The sequence below is a fragment of the Phaethon aethereus genome, assembly GCF_964289735.1.
Source record: "Phaethon aethereus genome assembly, chromosome: 25".
NCBI lineage: Eukaryota > Metazoa > Chordata > Aves > Phaethontiformes > Phaethontidae > Phaethon > Phaethon aethereus.
Window position 1 is genome coordinate 5,255,883 of NC_138601.1, and position 19,211 is coordinate 5,275,093.

Sequence of the window (19,211 nt, forward strand, 5' to 3'; positions counted from 1 at the left end):
CGGAGGGAAGAAGGGGTGAGGATGGGGTTGGGCACGCAGGCAGAGCAAAGGTGCCATCACATCTGCTCGGAAGGAAAGCGCGAAGCCGAGGGTCGGGGCAGCCCTTTGGCAGCACTGCGAGACACACAGCCGTCCAGGAGGTAACCATGTCCTGGCTGAACCCAGGCTGAGACCCGACTCGATTCGTTTCATTCACGGGCAGCAACCAGCAGGTCCTACCAGTCCCCTTCGCAGCCGGGGCTGCAGCAAGGCCCCTGTCAGCCTTGCGGTGCGTTGCGGGCAGCGGTGCAGACAGCAGCAACATCTGCCTGTGGCATCTCCCCGACGCCCATGGCTGGCCCCACGTTTACAGTCCAGGCAGCAATTAAAAACCCCCTTAAAAGCAACCCCAGTGAGGACGGCGGCCCGCTGCGGAGCGCAAAACCACGCTGGCCCGTGTTTTATGCTGACATCGTTTAGTCAAGCAAGAAAGAACAGCTTCCGACTGCAAAACCGAGCCGGGACTCCTGCCGGTTCTTGCTGAGAGAGAAACCACCGCACGGCAGCAGGTCTTTCTGGATCAGAGAGCAGATAAACCTCCCTCAGACACAGCTTCCTCCCCTTGGCTCCCTGGTGGCAGCTGGGGAAGGTTTGCCAGGCAGGAGGGAAGGACAGAGTGGCTGCCAGGACGTGTCTCTCCCAGCAGCGGGGAGATGAGCAGGCGATGAGGGGACAGACGTGCGGCAGGGCTGTCTGTGGCTCACAGACTGCTCCAGCCACTGGCCTGGGCCATGTCTGGCTATTTTTGGCTTAAGATACTTGTCCCAAAGAGAGGAGGAGCTAGGTTCACTCTCAGGGAATGGTGATCCCTCGCTACAGAGCTTGGAGGAGCAGAGCTTGTGTGTGTGAATGTGCCTCTCCTGGTTCGGCTACTGGAAGCCCAAACCAGCAGCCATCGCACCCAGCGGATGCAAGGAGATGGCCCAGCCCTGGGACCGGGACCTGGCAGTGCTATGGGGCTGCTGGCCCAGAGGTGCTGCAGGAGGGAAAACCCTGGTGCACCACGTCCCTCTGCCTGGCTGGGTCCCAGCTCTCCGGAAAAAAAAAAAAGACAGCCATCATGCCCCCGGGGCCTGGGCACAGCTCAGCCTTCCCCCTGCCCAGAGCTCAGGAGCAAAGAGAGCTGGTCTGGGTTCTCGGGCAGCCTCAGCCCCTGCGCTCAGATGTGTCCTGCAGCTCGGCACGACCGCACAGCCTGACCCTGCAGGCGCCTGTCTCCGCTAACCGCCCTCCCTTGACACAGCTTACCAGGACAGGCTTGGAAACACCCAGCAGAACCACCAAAGAGACACCCTGTGAAACACTCGGTGCCTCTGGAGTGACGGGAGCTCGAGAAGCTGATGACATTTAACAGTCAGCAACATTCAGCCTCAGGGTACAAGGGATCTGTTTACAAAGCTGCAACATCCCAGCTGCAAAGCGCGCTGCTAGTGGGAGGGGGGGGCTCTCTGTCCTCCGGATCAGGGAGCTGCCTACGTCCTGCTCTCCCTCCCGCCCCGTCGCAGAGCAGGGCGCAGCCCACCTCCGGTGTTGGTGATGGTGACAGGCACGCCTTGGACTTGCACGCCGTTGATGTTGATGGTCTGCATGGCCTGCGCCGCGGCTGCCAGCTGAGCCGCGTTCAAGCTGATGATGCCTCCGGCGGGGGCGATCTTTGGCAGAGTGCGTTCCTTGCGTGTGGCTGGTTTCTTGCTGCTGCCCCCCGTGCCGGAGCCGCGGGACACCGGGCTGCTGCAAGAGGTCCCAGATGGAGCCACCGTCATGGCTGGGGCTTCCTGGAGCAGCACTGTCTGCAGCTCACCGGACGGCGTTTTGAAGTAGACCTGATGGGAGGAGAGAAGAGGAATGAGACCAGGCAGACCCTCCTCCACCACGACGGTCGCCCTCCCCACACAACCCAGGAATCTGGGCCTGCGACGAGCCAAAGAGCAGGCGAACTGGCCCCAGCACCTGAAGACCCTTTGTGGGCCTCCTGAAGAAGGTCATGGCCTTGTACAGCAGCAAAGCGCTGCTTTGGCCTTGCAGCCTGGTTTCCAAAGGCAACACTAAAGATCCTATGGGTTGTGAGCCCCTCTCTCCCACCTCCCTCTGCCTCCTAAGAGCTTCCGAGCAGGCTGGCACATCCCAGCCAGAGCTGGTGGCACAGCAGAGGCTTCAAGGATGCTGCAACTCCTACAGGTCCTTTAAAAGCAGGAGGCCAACAAGAGAGACTTAATAAAGCCTGCCAGAGGGAACAGCTGTGCTCCCAACCCTTCGTAGACATTACAGAATCCACACAAGTGATGCCTAAACTGGATGCCAAGCTGAGGATGTCTGGTGGCTCACAAAACCCTTCAGCTTTCTAAAGCCTGGGTGAGAGCTCGGAGGAGAAACAGGGCAGAGGGACCTTGCAGGAGAACACAGGAGGTGGTACCTGGGTAGGAGTGGGTTCCGTCGTCTGGATCTGGAAGTTCTGGGAGGATTTTTGGGGGACGGTGGGGAGTGTGGCGGAGGCGGCCTGGACCACGCGCAGGGCCTGCTGCGGGATCTGCACCACCTGCGACTCCTGCTTGGGCTGCACCACCTGTACCTGCTGCACCACGGCCGGCTGGCCGGAGCCCGGGCTCTGCACGATAAGCAGGTTGTTGCCCGCCTGGATGATGTTCTCCGCCGTGGTCTCTATTAACACGGTCTCCACCTGCTCGGCCACGGCCACAGCAGCAGGCTGGGCGGGCGACATGGCTTTCTTTCGAGTCTTTTTGCTGGGCTTTGAGGGGCTCTCTGCAAGGATCTGAGCCTGCGTGCCCGGCTCAGCGGCGTTCACCAGGTTGTTCACAGGCAGGGTAAGAGTCACGTTGCTGCCGCCGGCTAACTTGACCACGTTGCTTGTGCCCTGCGCTGGCGAAGCTCCATCCTTTTGCGCCGGAGCCGGTTTGATGGGCACGGGCTTGTGAGAGGAAGAGGAAGGGGTGAGGATCGCTTGATTCGTGCCTGGAATAATCTGGATCTGGTTGGTGAGGTTGGGCTGGACCTGGATGGTCTGTCCCCCCGCGGCCTGGATCTGGGGCACCGCCTGGTACTGGATGTTGGCAGATGAGCGGGTGCCCTTGTTGATGACAGTTGGGTTCTGAATGGCAAAAACCAGCTGCCCCCCTGGGTAGGAGGTGCCAACCTGAGAGCCCTGGATCTGGAAGAGGTTCCCCTTCGACGACAGGATCCCAAAGCTGTTCTTACCGGAGCCCAGAGGGAGCGGAGCAGGTTTGATGGGGACAAGTTTGCGAGGCGTTGGCTGAGGAGGGGCAGGAGGAGTCACGGCAGCTTCCACTGCAGGGGGACCAATTTTGCTACATGTCGCTGCGAGGAGGGCAAGAGGAGACGGCTGGGAGTCCTGGAAGCCAGGAGGGAGACGGGTAAGTTAGAGACAGGGGCTTGCACCAAACATCCGGAGATCAAGTCAGCAAAGGAAAGAGTACATGCTATCGAAAGAAATCCAGTCCATGCCAATGAGACACCCCTTATTAAGGGAGCTGCTTAATTATCCGTACCACGCGTGCCTTTAGCTCACCCTAGTCACACTACTTTCAGCCATCAGGATGGTGACTGCCTTTTAATTGTGTGCCTATGTTCTTATAACCTCTACAAAGCTGCAAATACCCTGCAAGTCTGCTGGTATTTACCCCCACTACACAAACCATGGAGCGTCATGGGCAGTTTTAATTCCAAGACCACCTTGTGATATCAGCTGCTAACGCGACTCAAGAGGTCCTTAAGGAAAACACAGCGTGGGGAGGAGAAACAACACTCCGGAAGAGTTGGTGTCGGGGCTGGGAACAAGTCCAGAGCAGGGCTCCCTAGCCTGTCCTGCAACCAGCCCTCCTCCTGACGTGGCAATGCTGGCTACAGCAGAAGCAGGAGGAGCCGAACAATGCAGCATTTGCTGTCCTGCACCCCGGGACACGTCCCTCCGCACCAGCGGGGAGCCGGGACCCCACCAAGGGTACTCACCTGGGCAGTGGAGGCGGCCGGCTGCAGGTATTCACTGGGGCTGACAGCAGCAGTCGCAGCCATGCTGCCTCTTGATCTGCGAGGAGGAAGCAGAGAGATGGAGAAGTAAGGCCAGCAGCAAGAGCCAAGACCACAGCTCCTTGGTGCGCCCAGCCCAAAGCCCTGATGCCTGAGGGACTCTCCCAGTGTCTCCCTGCATCACCCAAAATGTCACACCTCACCCACACGCCTTCAGCAGGGAGGGTTACAAAGGGGCTTTGTAACCCATCACCTTCTCCCCACGCTTTTTTGGCCTTGGTTTGCCACCAAAGGGAAATGCCAGTGACGGCGGGCAACCGGCTGCAGCCCTCACTCATTTGCCTCCATCTCAGCACAACCTTGACCTGAAACCACGGCCCCTCCGGGCTGACAGAGGCCATCGCTGCCCTGCGGAGCCCCCCACTTCAACGCGGAGGCAGGTGTGCCCAGCGAGCCGACGGCTTCCCGGTTCCCAGACCATGCTGCCTCCCTCCAACTTGTTTTTCTAACTTTGAGAATCAAAAAGGACAGAGTTTTGATACAGAATCGTGTTTTTGAAGGCTGGAAAAACATAGTTTCAATTATTTTGGCATGTTGTTAGTGCTGAGTGTAAGTTGTTATGTAATTAAAAGGTCACTTGAGGGAATAAAAAAAGCTGCTGGTCCTGGCTGGCAGCGGGGCCTTGGGAGGCTGAGAAAAGCCATTGCTGAGCGGGGAGGAGAGAACAGCAGCAGGTGGCACACGAAGGAGAGAAGGCGCCCGTGGGAGCCAGGGCCACGGAGCCCACAGCTTCAATGGGATCTGCATGCCGGAAGAAGGAGAGCAGCGAAGTTACGGCAGCGGAGCCGGTCACTCAAGGGCCTCGGCAGGCACAGGCGGGCAGGGAGGGCGCAGGGCGAGCGGCCACGGCTCCTCCGATGGCATGGTGGGAACGTGGGACGAGGCCAGGCCACCCCGAGGGGCAGCTGCGAGGATGGGGGCGATTCACCTCCCCTGTGGCTTTGCTGCCTTCCTCTCTCAACAGCTTCCTTGAGAGTTTGCAATCTCCAATGCTCATTGCTTCTGCTGCCTCAAACGCCGCAGAGCGATAACACCAAGGCTGGGGCTCTTCTTGCCACTGTGGCAGCAACATCAGTTTCTTTTTAAAGGTTTAATACGGCAAAGCCAGTGAAAGAGACTCCTAAATCCTCACAGTTTGCTACATCTTTTGTTCTGGACTAGAAAGACATTTTGCCCTCGACATTTCCTTTGGCACATTCCCCAGTCACCCCCATCCAGCCATCGCTGTATGGCTCAATAGCTTGATAATATTTGCCTAGACAAGGTGCCAGCGAGAACTTGTCTGAGCTCGAACGCTCTTTATTACCGCTGCTGACAATGTCCTGACTTCAAATGGGGAATTACAGCTGTCTGAGGAGTACGGATGCTTGGGGTTTACACAGGGCGTCTCTGAAGCGCAGCCCTGGCACAGGCGAGCAGATGGGAAGCCAGCGCTGTGGTATTTAGAGATGCTTGGACAGCAGGAGCGATGGGAAGCGCTGGCAGAGGACGAGTAGCATGATGAAGATACAAAGTCCCGGATGGCATATAACAGATCGTGCCAGCCAAAAATTAACTGTTGTCTAAGCACAGCAAGTAGCTTTTTGCCTGCTCACAGGGACCGGGCACAAACGGCATCCCAGGACTGTGGCAGAGCGCTGGTCTCTGGCTCCGAGCAGGTGAAGCGAAGCTCTGGCACACGCAGAGCTGCTGTTTAACGACCCCACGCTCCTGCCCAGGGAGCTGCGGGAATGCCAGGGTTGGGCGCGGAACTACACGGATGGGGGAACCTAGGTGTGGATTTTGTTTCAAAGAGGGGCAAACTCCACGGTCCACAGCCCAGCGTGGCAAAGGCTCGGCAGCACCACTCGCAACAGAGGCAAGAGGCATCAGCACAGGCTGGCTGAGGGTGACAGGGCCAGCACACTCAGAAAGGGCAAACTCGACCTTGCTTGAAGCAGTATCCACTGCCAGCACAGGCAAAAGGCACGTCTGCATTGGGAAAATAAGGGGGTTCTTTCATTTTGAAACTCAGCGAGCAGGGACGGCGCAGGAGGCGAACACGTTGCTGCCCAATGCAAGGGCTGGTTGTCGCATCTTAACACAGCTTAAGGCTGGGAGAAGAATCCTCTAGGTAACTGAGATGCAGTTAACGCTCGCATAAAACCAGAGGTGAAGGCCCTCAGCTCCCCCTGCACCCCTCGGCTGTCCTGCACAGCACGGACCAAGACAGACATCTCCTCCCTGGGAACGCGAAGCCTTTTGCCAAACAGAGAGCCGCTAAGAAACCAAGCGATCGGGCCCTGGGCCAAGTCACCAAGGAGCCTGTTTCCCAAAGGCAGGCAGCTCGCCCCTTGCCAGCACAGGCTCCACGGCTCCTCGAGACATCGCGGAGGCTCTTTCACAGCCCGGCTGCGACCAAGCACATAAATCCCCGGAGAGAGTCAGGTCAGAGTCCCAGGCGCCTGGGATGGCATCGCATGGAAATTACTCGCCCTGTTCCTTAGCGAAGGGCATCCATTCCCTTGAAGCCACTTGCTGCGGCAACCTCCCAGAGACGAAAGCATCAGACGCTCGCACCCAGTGAGCTGGCCTGCGATAAAAGGACGCTTTCTTCCCAGAAAGCCGAGAGCTTGTACGGCTGCCTGAGTTCAATGGCTGCACCCTCCCTTTCAGCAGAATTAGGGCACTGTTGAGGATTAACAGCCCTGACTACAAATAAGAGCAATGCTGAGCTGGCCAGAAAGAGAGAGACATACCAGGAGAGATCCCATTAACCCGAACAAATAAATAAGGATAATGACTGGGGGAGAAGCCCTGTGTCGCCGCAGTTGCAGTGTAATCCCTCCACGAGTTTCTCACTTGTACAATTTACGTCTGAGTCCAGCAGTGACAGTTTCACATCCTGAGGGTGTAACATGGTATAAACCTACTTAGAGCGTGGTGAAACCAAGCGGGTACCAAAGCACATGGCTTCACTCTCCGGCTGTTTGCCCAGGACAGAACCCGGAGTGGGACTGTCACTGCCTGCGGGGAACATTTCGGGATCTGCCCTGGGGGATACAGATTCTTCTGAGAGGCAGAAGCTCTCCTCCAGCACCCTCTCACAGATGTGCACCATGAAACCGTCTCCCGCTCTGCGTTACACACTTATTCACGACCCACGAAGAATTTGCTGAGCAGTTCACATCCAGTTTGCCCTTCTATAAACCCCCAGCCAAGCCTCAAGCGGAACAGAACTCTCCCTTAAGGCAATTAAAGAGCACTGATTCATAAAATTCATTTTTTTTTCTGGCCACCTCCTCTTCCTCCACTTGTCACAAGTGCAGTTTTGCATGGAAATCATCTCCCTACAGACTGGAAACAACAGCCACCTCACCCCTTGCCTGCCTTCACCCCTGTAAAAAAGGGCAAAGCAACCAAAACTCAGCGATTTCTGGCTCAGGAACCATTTCCTTCATTATGTTCCTCAAATGAGCACAACCAGGACTCATTCCTGCCCCAGGACACAAGGACCAAGCATCTCACATCCCGACCAACCATCTAGATACCTTGACGTCTGCCTGACGGCACTTCGAGCAGCTCTCCGAGCCCATGGCAAAAAAAGTCCACAGACTTTGAGCGACAGAGCTGTAGGAAGAGAAAACTTACCAACTGCGCCAGCCCATGAGACCCCATGTCCAGCTGGAGGAAACGCCTGCTAGCAGCCAGTTGGACCACTCACACCAGCACGATTGGTAGGTTTGCTCAGAGGTGGCTCCTTTGCTTCTCACAAGAATTTATTTACTTTGGAAACTGTGCCATTACCTTCAATATTCTACAAGAGATATAAAGGGGAGAGATGGTTTTTTCCTTCCTAACCAGGACAAGTCCTTCTCCTCGGGGAGCTGCCAGGGAGTCCTCCGCAGGATCTACGGCTTCCAGCTCAGTGGAGAAGCCTGGGACAGAGGCAAACGCAGCCGCGAACGTCCCTGCCAGTCCTCACAGCCACAACCAACGCGCCGTCCTGCAGCTTGAGCAGCACAGGCACTTCTACGCAGCTACAAAATCCCTTTTCAGGGAGTCTGGAAAAGTTCTGTATATTTTAGACCACGATTTCAAGCCCTATCACCACGATATCCTTGTTACCATCTCACAGGCCTCCGTCTGAGAGAGTAAAGACCATCCCAATTTACAGACAGGGCACAAGCCATCAGTCCAGGCACTCCAGTTGCAGAGGAGTCTCTGTTCCTCGAAATACCCTTCCCATGCGCCTGATGGATTTGGGGGGGGGGGGCAGGGGGGGTGAAGGTGATCCTAACTTTCAGCACTCAGTTTAAGCCAATTGACACACCTGATCCGAGCTACCATGGTTTTCATTAGCAGCTTGAGCATGCAGGGGAATCAGAGTCCCCTAAAATCCATGAAAGACCTCAGCAACTGCAAAAAAACGCTCAGGATTATGAAGCTAAGCACAGTCATAGGGGAGAAAAACCCACACCAACAGTAGCAGCCCCATTTGTTTGTCAGGGCCATAAGCAAGTATTCAAAGTCGGGCACAAAGGAGCTCAAACACCTGCATATTTACATATTAACAGCAGGAAATCAAGCAATGTCTTAGAATAAACTGGCCAGGATTTCTGTTGTTGTTGTTTTAACTCCAGGTCTGACTCCGACACGCCTGTGTCAGCGCAGGCGTTACAGCCACTTGCCAATATCAGAGCTTGCTTTCTCCTTCCCTGATGCTGGGGGGAAATTCCCTGGCGCTTCAGCTGCATTTAAGGAGGAGTAAGAGGAGAAGCAGCTAAAATAAAGCGAGCCAGGACGTCCGCGCTGCCAAGGATGCACAGGTACTCTGCGGAAAGGCCAGCCTCGAGGAGGAGGGAGCAGCTCCTCGCTCTGCACATATGAGGAAGGAGAGGTTCTGAGGCACGGGAGTGAGCAGAACGCCGGGCACCCTCGAGCGGCAGCTCCCCCAGAGCGACGAGAGGCCCTGATGGAAACTTCCAGCAGCATCAATCTGTGGTTCCCTGAGGGGCCGAGATCCTGTTGCACTGCACATCCCCAGGGACCAGAGATCCTCGCCTCAGTCCCCATCTCCCTGCTGCACCCCCAGCCCCGGGACGGGTCCCCCAGCCCCCTGCAGGCCCCCCACACGGCCAGTGCCCGAGGGGAACAAGCCCGAACCCCTCTCCATGTCTCAGAACAGGCTGGGGCAGAACTGCCCTTCCCCACGCAGCCCCCCCACACCGACACCCCACCTACTCCGCACCCCTCCAGCTCCCCTCAAAAACTGGGGCGGCTTCCCACGCTGATCCCAGGCACAGCACCCCACCGGGCAACGCGCCCCCTCCACGCCCCCCTGCGTGGGTGCTCCCAGGCCCGGGCACCCTCCGCGCCCGCTCCCCGCGACCCGGGCGCCCCAGCACGGGCACCCCCCCGTCCCCAAGGGCCCCCGCAGCAGCCCGGGCACCCCCATCCGGGTCGCGCCACACGGACACCCCCCACACCCCGAGCCGGGCACCTCTCGGAGCGCGGGGGAACCCCTACCACCGCCCGGGCCCCCTGGGACCCCGCCGCCACGTACCGGGGCACCCCCCGCACACGGCCCGGCCCGGCCCGGCCCCCCCGGCCGCGGGGCCGCCCCGCCCGGCCCCTCCCGCCGGCGGCGGCGGCGGTCCCCGGGGAGGCGGGCCGAGGTGGCGGCTCCGCCCCCGACCGGGCCCCGGCCCCGGAAGCGCCGCCCGCCCGCCCGGAGCTCAGCGAGGGCGGGCCGGTGAGGCCGCACGCCTCTTCCGGGCCCGGCGCTACTGGTGCTACCGCCCTCCGCGCCACCGCCCCCCGCTCCAGCGCGCCCGCCCCTGCCGCGGGCCCGCACAAACCGGCCGGAACGGCGGCGGCGGCAGCGGCTCCGACCCCCTCACGGCGCCATCTTCCTCCTCCGGGGCCGCCTGGGCACCGCCCTGGGTGTCCCGCCCCCTCGGCGACGTCTTGACCAATCCCCACACGGCTTGCCGGTGCTCTGGCCAACAGACAGCGAGATGCTTTATCGCTGGCCAATCCGCCGCAGCTTGCCGCTTGATGGGCAGCTCCGCCGAGCAATAGGACCCTTGATGGAGTGACAGCTCCGCCAATGGGCGCGGACCTCTGAGGTGACGGACGGAAGTGGAGACCCAATGGGAGGGCAGATTCCTGATTGACAGCGCGGCTAGCTAATAGGAGCAAGCTCAGCCTGTCGCCGTCCGCTGATTGATTGACAAGCCTTCGAGGCGGGGGAGGTGGACTTCCTCGGGGGCGGGAGGCACCCAAAATCCGCCTCTCGGTTGGTCGCAACCATCTTGATTGATACTCAGAGAAGACAATGGAAGACGCGAGGCAGTAAGCTCCGCTTGTGATTGGCCGTCCGCCTGGAGGGGGCGTGTCTGAAACGATGAATCCTGATGACGGCAGCGGGGTCCTCGTGGGGGTGGGGAGTCCCGGGGATCCCCGGGGGGTCCCGGCCCGGGGCACCCGTACGGGACCGGGACGGGGACCGGAAGCCTCCTTCCCTCCCTCCCTCCGCGGTGCCACTGGCGGGTCCAGCGCCCACGGGGTCGGGGGTGTCGCCCGTGCTGCCCCGCAACGGCCATCCCGGCTGGGGGGGGCCAGGGGCCTTCTGGGGGCTGCCGCGGCCCCGGCGGCGGCTCGGGGGGCCGTGGCTGAGCCTAGGCGGGGCCCCACGACCCTGCTCCCGCCGCAGATGGGGAAAATGAGGCCCCCGGCCCCATCGCCCTGGCCCGCGGGCTGGCCTGGTGCCCGTCACCGTTCCCTCGGGGATCCCCAACAGAGGCGGCGTGGGGCAGTCCCGGACCCCCACCCGCCGGGCCCTGCACCCCGGGCAGCCAGTGGGGGAGAAAAGCGGGGCGTCCCAAGCCTCGTGGCAGCCAGCCCTCCTGCTCCTGAAGGACCCCATCTCCCGCGGTTGTGGGGGCACCCGGGGGGTAGGGGTGCCCCGTCTCCCTGCAGGGGTTGGGGTTTCTCAAAGGGTTCTGGGTGCCCAGAGGAACTTGGGGTGCCTGGCATCTGTGACCCACACATCCCCACCCCAAGGTCCCCACACTCCTGGCTCCGGGACCACCCACCCCACCTCAGCCCAGGGGCCACCAGCCAGCTGGTGACTTGCTAGGGGGTCCCCGGTGGCTCCCGACCCCCCCATGCCTGGTTTGCCAGGCCCCGGGGTGCCCAGCTGGCTCCAGCCCCCACGGTACCAGCACCTCCCACTGGAGCCAAATAATTGCTCGGTGCTTTGTTGTGCAGTGTCTATGGCCCCGGGGCCTTCATTTGTGGGAACTTGCTGTGGCGAGTGCCTCCCTTTTAATTACCTCCCCTCCTCATGCTCCTGCTTACTCACCGCCTGGCACCGGCGCCTCCGACCCCCGCCTCGGCCCCCGGCCCCCCGCCGCCCCGGTCTCATGCGGGGGTCCCGGTGGCGCATCTCAGGGTGCCAGTGCCGTGCTCGGATGGGCAGAGCAGCCCCCATGCCTGGGTCCTCGTCCCGCCGTGGGGTGAAGGTAGGCGGGGCCCCGGCCCCACCGCGGCAGGTGGATGGGGAGGATTGGGGCTGGGTGCCCGGCGGGGTCCCCTGGGTGGGGGCCGCCCACAGCCGCCCCCAGGACCCGGCTCTGGCCAAGCTCATAAACTCTGCGGGAGGCACCGCAGCCACCGACGCTCCCAACGCCGCGCTGGCGTCGTCCTCCGCGTGCCGGGGGCACGGGGACGTGCACGTGTTGGATGCAGCTACAACATGGTGCTGCCTGCCCTGTACCCCATTTCTGACCCCGCACCCCAGGAGTGAGACCCCACAGTCCAGCACTGCAGGGACACCCCGGGGTCCCGGTGCGGCACCACCGCCTTCCATGGAGAGAACCCCAGTGCGGAGGGAACCCCAGTGCGGGGGTCCCCGCCAGCTCAGCCTGCAGCAGGCTGCACCCCAGCCATGCCGGGGCGAGGGAGGGGAGCGGGGCCAACCCTGCGGAGGGTCCCCGAGCAGTCGGCAGCTGGTGGGAGGCAGCGGTGCCCAAGGGCCATCCATCACCTGGCCGGGCGCCCGCGCGGCCTTGGTTCTGCTCCCGGCGCTCCCGCCCCGGCTGCTGGGGCAAGTCCCAGCCTGCCACTCCCTGCCTCAGTTTCCCCAGGCAGGCCATGACGCCGGCGCTCGGCTGTGAGCCCAGCATGGACACGAGTACGGGCACGATCACTGTCATCGTCCCTGGGAAAGGGCCATCCCCAAAGGGATGGCCAGAGCACCTCTGTGCGGCGGAGTGGGAACGGGGGCACACAGCAGGGTGGGATGGGGACATGGGGACACAGGGACGCAGGGACACAGATCCATGCAGTGAGGTTGGGACAGGGGCACAGGTGCGCACAGCGAGGCAGGGACAGGGACACACAGGTTGGCACAGCGAGGCTGGGATGGGGATAGGGGGACGTGGGGATATGGGGACACAGGGACACGGGGACATGGGGACACGGGGACACAGGTCCACGCAAGGAGGCAGGGACCCCTGCAGAGCCGGGCTGCACCGGGAGGACCCCGAGGACCCAGAGGACCTGGAGCCGCGACATGGGGCAAGGGCATCCTGTCCCCCACAGTCCCCATCCCCGCAGTTCCCGTCCCCAAGCCCCCTGCCACCCACCCCGTGTCTCGTGCCAGCTGGATGCGACCCGGCGCGGGAAGCACGCCCAGGCCCACGCTCAATTACAGCAATTACGGCACCTCCTCAGCCGCCAGCCCATCCCTGCGCTCGGCCAAGGTCGTTAGCTGTTCCTAATGATTTCTGCAAAGAATTAGAAAGTGGTTTTGTGGAGCCTCTTCCCGGGGTGCAGCGAGCGAGGGGGGACAGTGCCGTCACCGCTGCCCGGGGGCCTGGCATCCGCCTGACGCTGCCTCCTGCCCCTTCCATCCTGCCGGGAGCAGAGCTGCTCCCGCACCAGCCCCTGCCTCCCCCAAGCCCCGTGGGGCCACCGGGGATGGGGACAGGCTGGCACGGGCCCCCGTGGGCTGGGGGGTGGCTGGGTGCCCCCCGTCAGCCCCGACCCCGAGGGGGGCCCGGCACAGCCCTGCGCCGGGGGAGACGGCGGTGGCATAACCGAGTGGTCCCTCTCCCTGGTGTGATTGTGTGGCCCTGTCCCCCGCGGCAGCCACATGTCCCTGTCCCCAGTGTGGCCATGTGTCCCTGTCCCCGCTGTAGCCACGTGTCCCCAGCCCCAGTACAGCCCAGCGTCCCATTCCCATTGCAGCCTCATGTCCCTGTCCCTGGTGCATCGACATGTCCCCATCCCCAGTGCATCCACGTGCCCCTTCCCTGGTGTGCGATGCCGGGTGCTCCCCGCTGCCGTGCCAGGCAGGTTTCCCCACGCGGTGACTGACAGCCGGGCCGGTCGGGTGCAGATAGGCAGGGAGATTACATGGGACTAATTAAAAGCCGTATTTAAAACTACACCGAGCCGTCAGCTCCGTCGCCACGTCGCAGAGGTCGAGTCCCGACAGTAATTCCAGCTCCCGGTGAGAAATGCTCCCTCGGGGCACGCCGCGACCTGGCACGCACCGTGGGCAGGGGAAGCCCGTCGCGATAATCCCGGTAGATATCTCTGCCAGGCAGGCAGGTGCCCTGTCTTCAGCTTGTCCCTGGGGACCGGGTGGACAGCCCCGTGCCCCGCATCGTGCCCCCCAGCTACTGCTGCATCCCCGGGGGCACGACGGCTGGCATGGGGCTGTACGCTCATGCCCACGATGGCACAGCTGGGGGACAGGGACAGGATCGTGTCCCCTCCGCTTGCTTTAGTGGCCAAAGGGCTGCGGGAGTGATGGGGGCTGCTGTGCCCTCCCAAGTGTGGGCATGGCGATTTGGGACTCTGTGCCGGGGGTGATGGGGGTCCCGCAGGGTCCCAGTCAGGGCTGAGGGACCTCATACTGGGCGCCATGTCCCCAGGTTTACTTATTCCTACGTGCGTGGGGACTGGGACCCCCTCATGGGGCTGTGAGCACCCTGACCCACCCCTCATCGTCCCCACCGTACAGGCTTAGAGTCCACCCCCCAGCTCCCACCAGCACCCCGGCTGCACCCCGCAGGGGGTTCAGCATCAGCTCAGCGTCACCCCCCCAGGGCTGTCTGGGTGTGGGGCCAGGGGCAGCACCCCCAAAACCTCAGGGGAGGATCCAGGCACTTCGGCTCTCCCCGTCTGAAGCCCCGTGGCTGCCCCTGGGGGTACCCCCAGGCCGGGGCGACCCAGACGGCGCAGCCCCGTGGCACCCGCTGCAGACCCCCCCCGGGCACCCCCGCGGGGCACCCCACTCTCGGGCAGCCGGCCTCCGTGGAGCTCAGCACCCACATGTGTGTGGGTGGGTGCACGCAGGCGACGGGGCGCACACGCACGCAGACACGCACGCACGCAGGGACCTGGCGCAGTGCGGGGGGCTCACGCGTCCCCCCCCGCACACGCAGGCACGCGCGTGGACGTGACACCCCCTGCACACACACACGCGTGCACACGCGTGCACACGCACACGCCCCCAGCGCCGAGCCAGCCCCGCTCCCCCCACAGACACCAATTTGTTTTATGGCAGCGAAGGAAATTGCCGTCCGCTCCCCCGAGCCAGGAGCCGTTTGAAGTGCTCTGCCCCGGGGCCGGGAGGGGCCTCGCCGCCCCTCTGCCCCCAACATCCTCCTGGGGCCTGGGGGCACATCCCTCCTCCTCCGTCCCTCCATCCCCCTGGTCCTGGGGGGACCAGGAGGTGCCTCTCCGCCATCCCTCCATCCTCTGTCCCTCCACCCCTATTTCCCCCTGGGGACAGGGGTGTCCCCAACCCGCAGGTGCCCTGGGGCTGTGCCCCCCCAGCCTGGCACAGCCCGTGCCCCCATGCCAGCCCCTCTCACTCCCCATTGCCTGTCAGGGCGCAGCGAGGGTCCTGTGCCCCCCGGCAGGGCCAGGCCATGCCCGGTTCTGAGGGCAGCAGTGGAGGGAGGGCTGGGGGCACGGGGGGAGGCTGCTGCCTCGTGCCCACCTGCGCATCGGGGTCCCGGCTGCAGTTTTGGGGTCCACCAACCCCTCCTGCCTCCGTCTTGGCTCTGCATGGGACCCAGGACCCCTCGGCCCCCCCTCGGTCCCCCCCACCCCGGGGTCCCAGCCCCATGTCGCAGCCGAGCGGCTGGAGCAGCTCCTGCTGCCTGAGCACTCGGGAGGGATTTGAGGCATTTGCTTCTCACCTTGTAATTTATGCAAATAGCCTCTCTAATTAGGTGTAATTTCAAGGCACTGCTCGGGGTTTCAGACACTCCGGAGCGAGGAGATGCCCCCCCCGGAATCCTCCAGCATCGGCGCAATTTCCTCCCCGTGTGTGGTCCCAGCCGGGGCTCCGGGAGCCCCCGGCCCACCCGGATCCCAGGGTCCCCACAGCCCCATGCCTCTGCCCCGTCCAGCCACGGGCTCTCAGCCCCCGCCGCTGCCCCCAGCCACGTCTCACCAGCTCCTTCCCCCAGCCAGGAGCGGGGTTTTGGGATGGGGTCCAGAGGACCCAGGGGGGCTTGGGGCCAGGCACTGGTGGCATGAGCGGGTCGGGGCCTCCCCAGGTCCTCGTCCCCGTCCATGGAGGAGGCACATGTCCCGCGTCCTCCCGCCTCACAGCCCCTCCGTGGCCCGGGACTGGTGGGGAGAGGGGCCACACTGGGAACCTGTGGGAGAGGAGCCACGGCGGCTGGCACCTGGGACCCTCGGCCAGGGACCTGTCTTCCTTCTGCACCACCAGACCCTGAAGCACTGGGGAGACTGGGAGGAGACCCTGGAGCAAAGGGACGCAGGACGTGCCACATGTGCACGACGCACAGGGAAAGGCTGAGGGGGAGCTGGGGACTGGGGGACGCCCAGGCCAGTGTCCCCACCGTGGGGTCCCTGCTCCCTGTGGTGGCACAGCCGGGATGAGGACTGGGATCAGGCTGGGGATCGGTGCCCGGAGCTGTACATGCAAAGTCTGCAAACTGCTCCCTGCCCCGGAGAGCTGCTGGCGGCTGCGATACGGCGCCTGGGAGGCAGCCGGGGAGCCGGGGGCCACCACCCTGGCCCCAACAGTGCTCGGGTATCCCCAGAGTTGGAGCATCCCCCTTCCCCCTGGCCACAGGAACGACCCCCAGCACCTCCCAGGCAGGTGCAGGGGAGGAGAGGCAGCGAGACCCTGGAGTTGGGGTCTCCCCACATTCCCCTTGCATCCCCCATGTGCCCCACGGAGCACTTGAACACGGGAGCCCGTGTTCACCACCATCCACATACAGCCAAGCCCCCACCAGCAGCTTGCCCAGCTGCCTGCCCTGCCCCTACCTGTCCCGGGGTCCCCATCCTGGGGTCCCTGTCCTGGTGCCCAGCTGAGCTGTGGGGCCACACTCACCCCACAAGCAGCCGTGTTTCCGGCAGCAGCGGTGGAGCCATCCCTGGGATGATGAAAACCAGGAGAGTTTTCCCCTGGGCGAAGGAGTTCCCTGCGCCCTCCGCCCGGCCGGGTGCTTGGCAAGCGCGCCGGGGAGATGCGGGCTCCCACGCACCGGCACGCTGGGCTTGGCCGGCCAGGCTGACGGTGCCGCCGGCCGAGGTCCTGGCTCTGGCGAGGCACTAAGCACCTTTCCCCATGGGCTTTGCTGCAGAGTGGGCTTCCCCCAGGGCTGTGAGGGTCCCCGCTGAGTTGAGGCCACTAGGAGCCAGCCCTGTGCCAGCCCAGGGATTTTGGCCATGGAAATGGGGACATGACGCCCAGGTGATTAAGTGGCTCCTCTGGTCATGGCGTTACCGCCTGGCAGCTCCTGGGGCTTCTCCCTCCCGGCAGCCCCCTGTGCTGGCAGCTTCAGTGACAGGGGAAGGGGAGCCAGGAGGGACAGACACCCCCAGCCGAGCAGGGGCAGGCTCAGCCAGGCCGTCCCGGACCCTTTTGGGGTGCCCCAAATCCATCTGGGTCACCACAGGTCCCACCATCAGCATCCCACTGCCTCCCGCCATGGCCCCAAAACCCGTCCCCTGCATCCGTCCCATTTCCCCCGTGGCACAGGGCCGAGCCGCAACGGGGGGCACTGAGTCCCCCAGCAGGACGGGTGACACCCTGGGGGGCAGGAGCGGACGGACACCCCTGGGTGCCATCCCCGGGCGGGGGACAGGCAGCTGCGCTCCGTGGGGCGCCCGGGGGTCCGGCCAGGAGGGTGGAAGGAGGAGGGCGGCCACGGGCGCGGGTGGGAAGGCGGTTGCTTCTTTCTTCTTTAATTACCCCCCTGCTTGCGGTGTCTGCTGCGAACCTCCCGTCCCCTCCCGCCACGCTCCCGCGCCGGATGCAGCCCCGGCCCGGCGGGGCTCGGGCTCTGCCTCCAAGGGTTAAACCGCCCGGGCCGGGAGGGTGGGGCTGGGCGGGGGGAGGAGGGAAGAGCCGGCAGCCGGGCCGGCACCCAGCCATTCCTGCTCGCCCGGCCCAGTGGGTGCCCCGTCCCTGGGGAGCCGCGCGGGTCCCTCGGGGTCCCCTCGGGAGCTCAGCGCCCACGTCCACGCCGATGAGGACGGTGCCGCCGGGAGCCCGCTGCCGCTAGACCCGTACGTACCCGCCACGCACCCCGCGGCGGGCGGGTGGGTGGGCGCCGCCGGGACCCCCGGGGGACCCCCGGCCGGGCTAGGGAGCCGCGGCCGCCCCGACCGGCGGCTGGGAACGTGCTGCTGCCGGCCCCGCCGCCCCGGCCCGCCCCGGCCCCGGCAAGTCCTTGCTTGCCGCCGCCGCCGCGTCCACTGGCCACCGAGCCCCGAGGCTCCCGGCCCCCTCGCCTCCCGCGACGCCCTGCCCTCGCCCCCCACTCACAGCCAGAAGGCCCCTCCCGTGGGGCTGAGACCCCCGCCGCCCCGCAGGGATCCCGCGCCGCTGCCAAGCCCCGCTGCGAGGCTGCAAGGCAGGGGGCTGGGCGGGCTGGGACCCCCCACTCCGCGCCGCCGCCGGTGCCGTGTCGTGTGCCACCCCCCCCCGCGGTAGAGCCCCGGGGAGTTTCGCTCCGGCCCCGGGGAGCGTTGCTGTGGGTTGAACGCGGCGAACCCACGGCATCGCCCCGAACCCACGGCATCACCCCCGAACCCACGGCATCATCATCCCAGAACCGCAGCATCACCCCAAGCCCACGGCACCTCGACCAGCGTCCCCCGACCCACCCGTGGGGGGCTCCCCGAGCCCGGCCGGGCAGGAGCCGGGGCCGAGGGCTGAGGGCAGCGCTGCCTGCCCAGCCCTGCCGTGGGGCGAGGCACCGGCGGGGGCTGGGAGACGGGCAGAGCCGCCTCTGCCCAGCCGGGACCGTGACTCACGGGACGCATCACTCGCCGGTGCCTCAGTTTCCCTGCGGTGAAATGGCCAACGCGTCGCCGAGCCCCGCCAGGGAGGGGGACGCTGGGGGCCCCTGGGGATTTTTGTCGTCATTCCCGGATGGAAAAACGCCCCGGGAATCTCCACGCGTGGCTGGGGCAGCCGGGCAGGGCTAACGAGGGGCGGGGGGGTCCCTCCATCCCGGCGCCGGTCCCTGCCTTACCGATGGGCTTCCAGCGGAGCTGGGCAGGGTGCAACTACGGTGGAGGTGCTGCAACTCGGGCATGGGTCTGGGTGAGCGTGGGGCCATGGCTGGGGGGGCTCGGCCCCAGTGGGACCCCCTAACCGAGGGGGATGTTTGGGAGTGAGCTGTGCCAGGAGAGCTGCGGCCGTCGCTGCCCGGAGCTCACCTTGGCCATGCCAGGTCCGTGTTGGGTGGGACCCACCCGGGACCCCACAGAGGGTCCCTTCTCCTCCTGTTGGTGCTGCAGGGCTGGTGGATGTCCCTGCCAGGTCCCCTCTGTTCCCAGAACTGGGGGGGGGGCTGTGTGATGCAGGCTGCCACCCTGTAGCTCCACAAAGGGCCATCGTCATGGGGTTTCATGGTTTTGACCCCAGTCTGGCACCTAGGGGGAGCAGGGGTCTGGGGAGGGGGGGATCGGGACCCCACTGGGGACCAGTGCTGGGTTGGGAGCCATGACCCCCCTCAGTGCCAGCTGTCACCCCACTGGCATCCCCGGGAGACAGAGACGGTCCCCAGGAACCAGCCCCCAAATGGATGCAAACCTCCCCCCCGGGTTTGAGG

General features: G+C 64.2%; 1 protein-coding gene across 1 annotated transcript in view; it reads right to left on the bottom strand.

Annotated features, from left to right (window-relative positions):
* SP2 (Sp2 transcription factor) overlaps positions 1 to 4,086 on the bottom strand; it is a gene marked incomplete at both ends in the record, with an annotated part of 5,255 nt that extends 1,169 nt beyond the window's left edge. The window contains 3 exons of the mRNA XM_082010475.1: positions 1,562 to 1,862; positions 2,453 to 3,406; positions 4,024 to 4,086. Of these exons, the coding sequence (XP_081866601.1) occupies positions 1,562 to 1,862; positions 2,453 to 3,406; positions 4,024 to 4,086 (1,318 nt within the window). The remainder of the gene's footprint in view (positions 1 to 1,561; positions 1,863 to 2,452; positions 3,407 to 4,023) is intronic.
* Between the last annotated feature and the right edge of the window lie 15,125 nt (positions 4,087 to 19,211).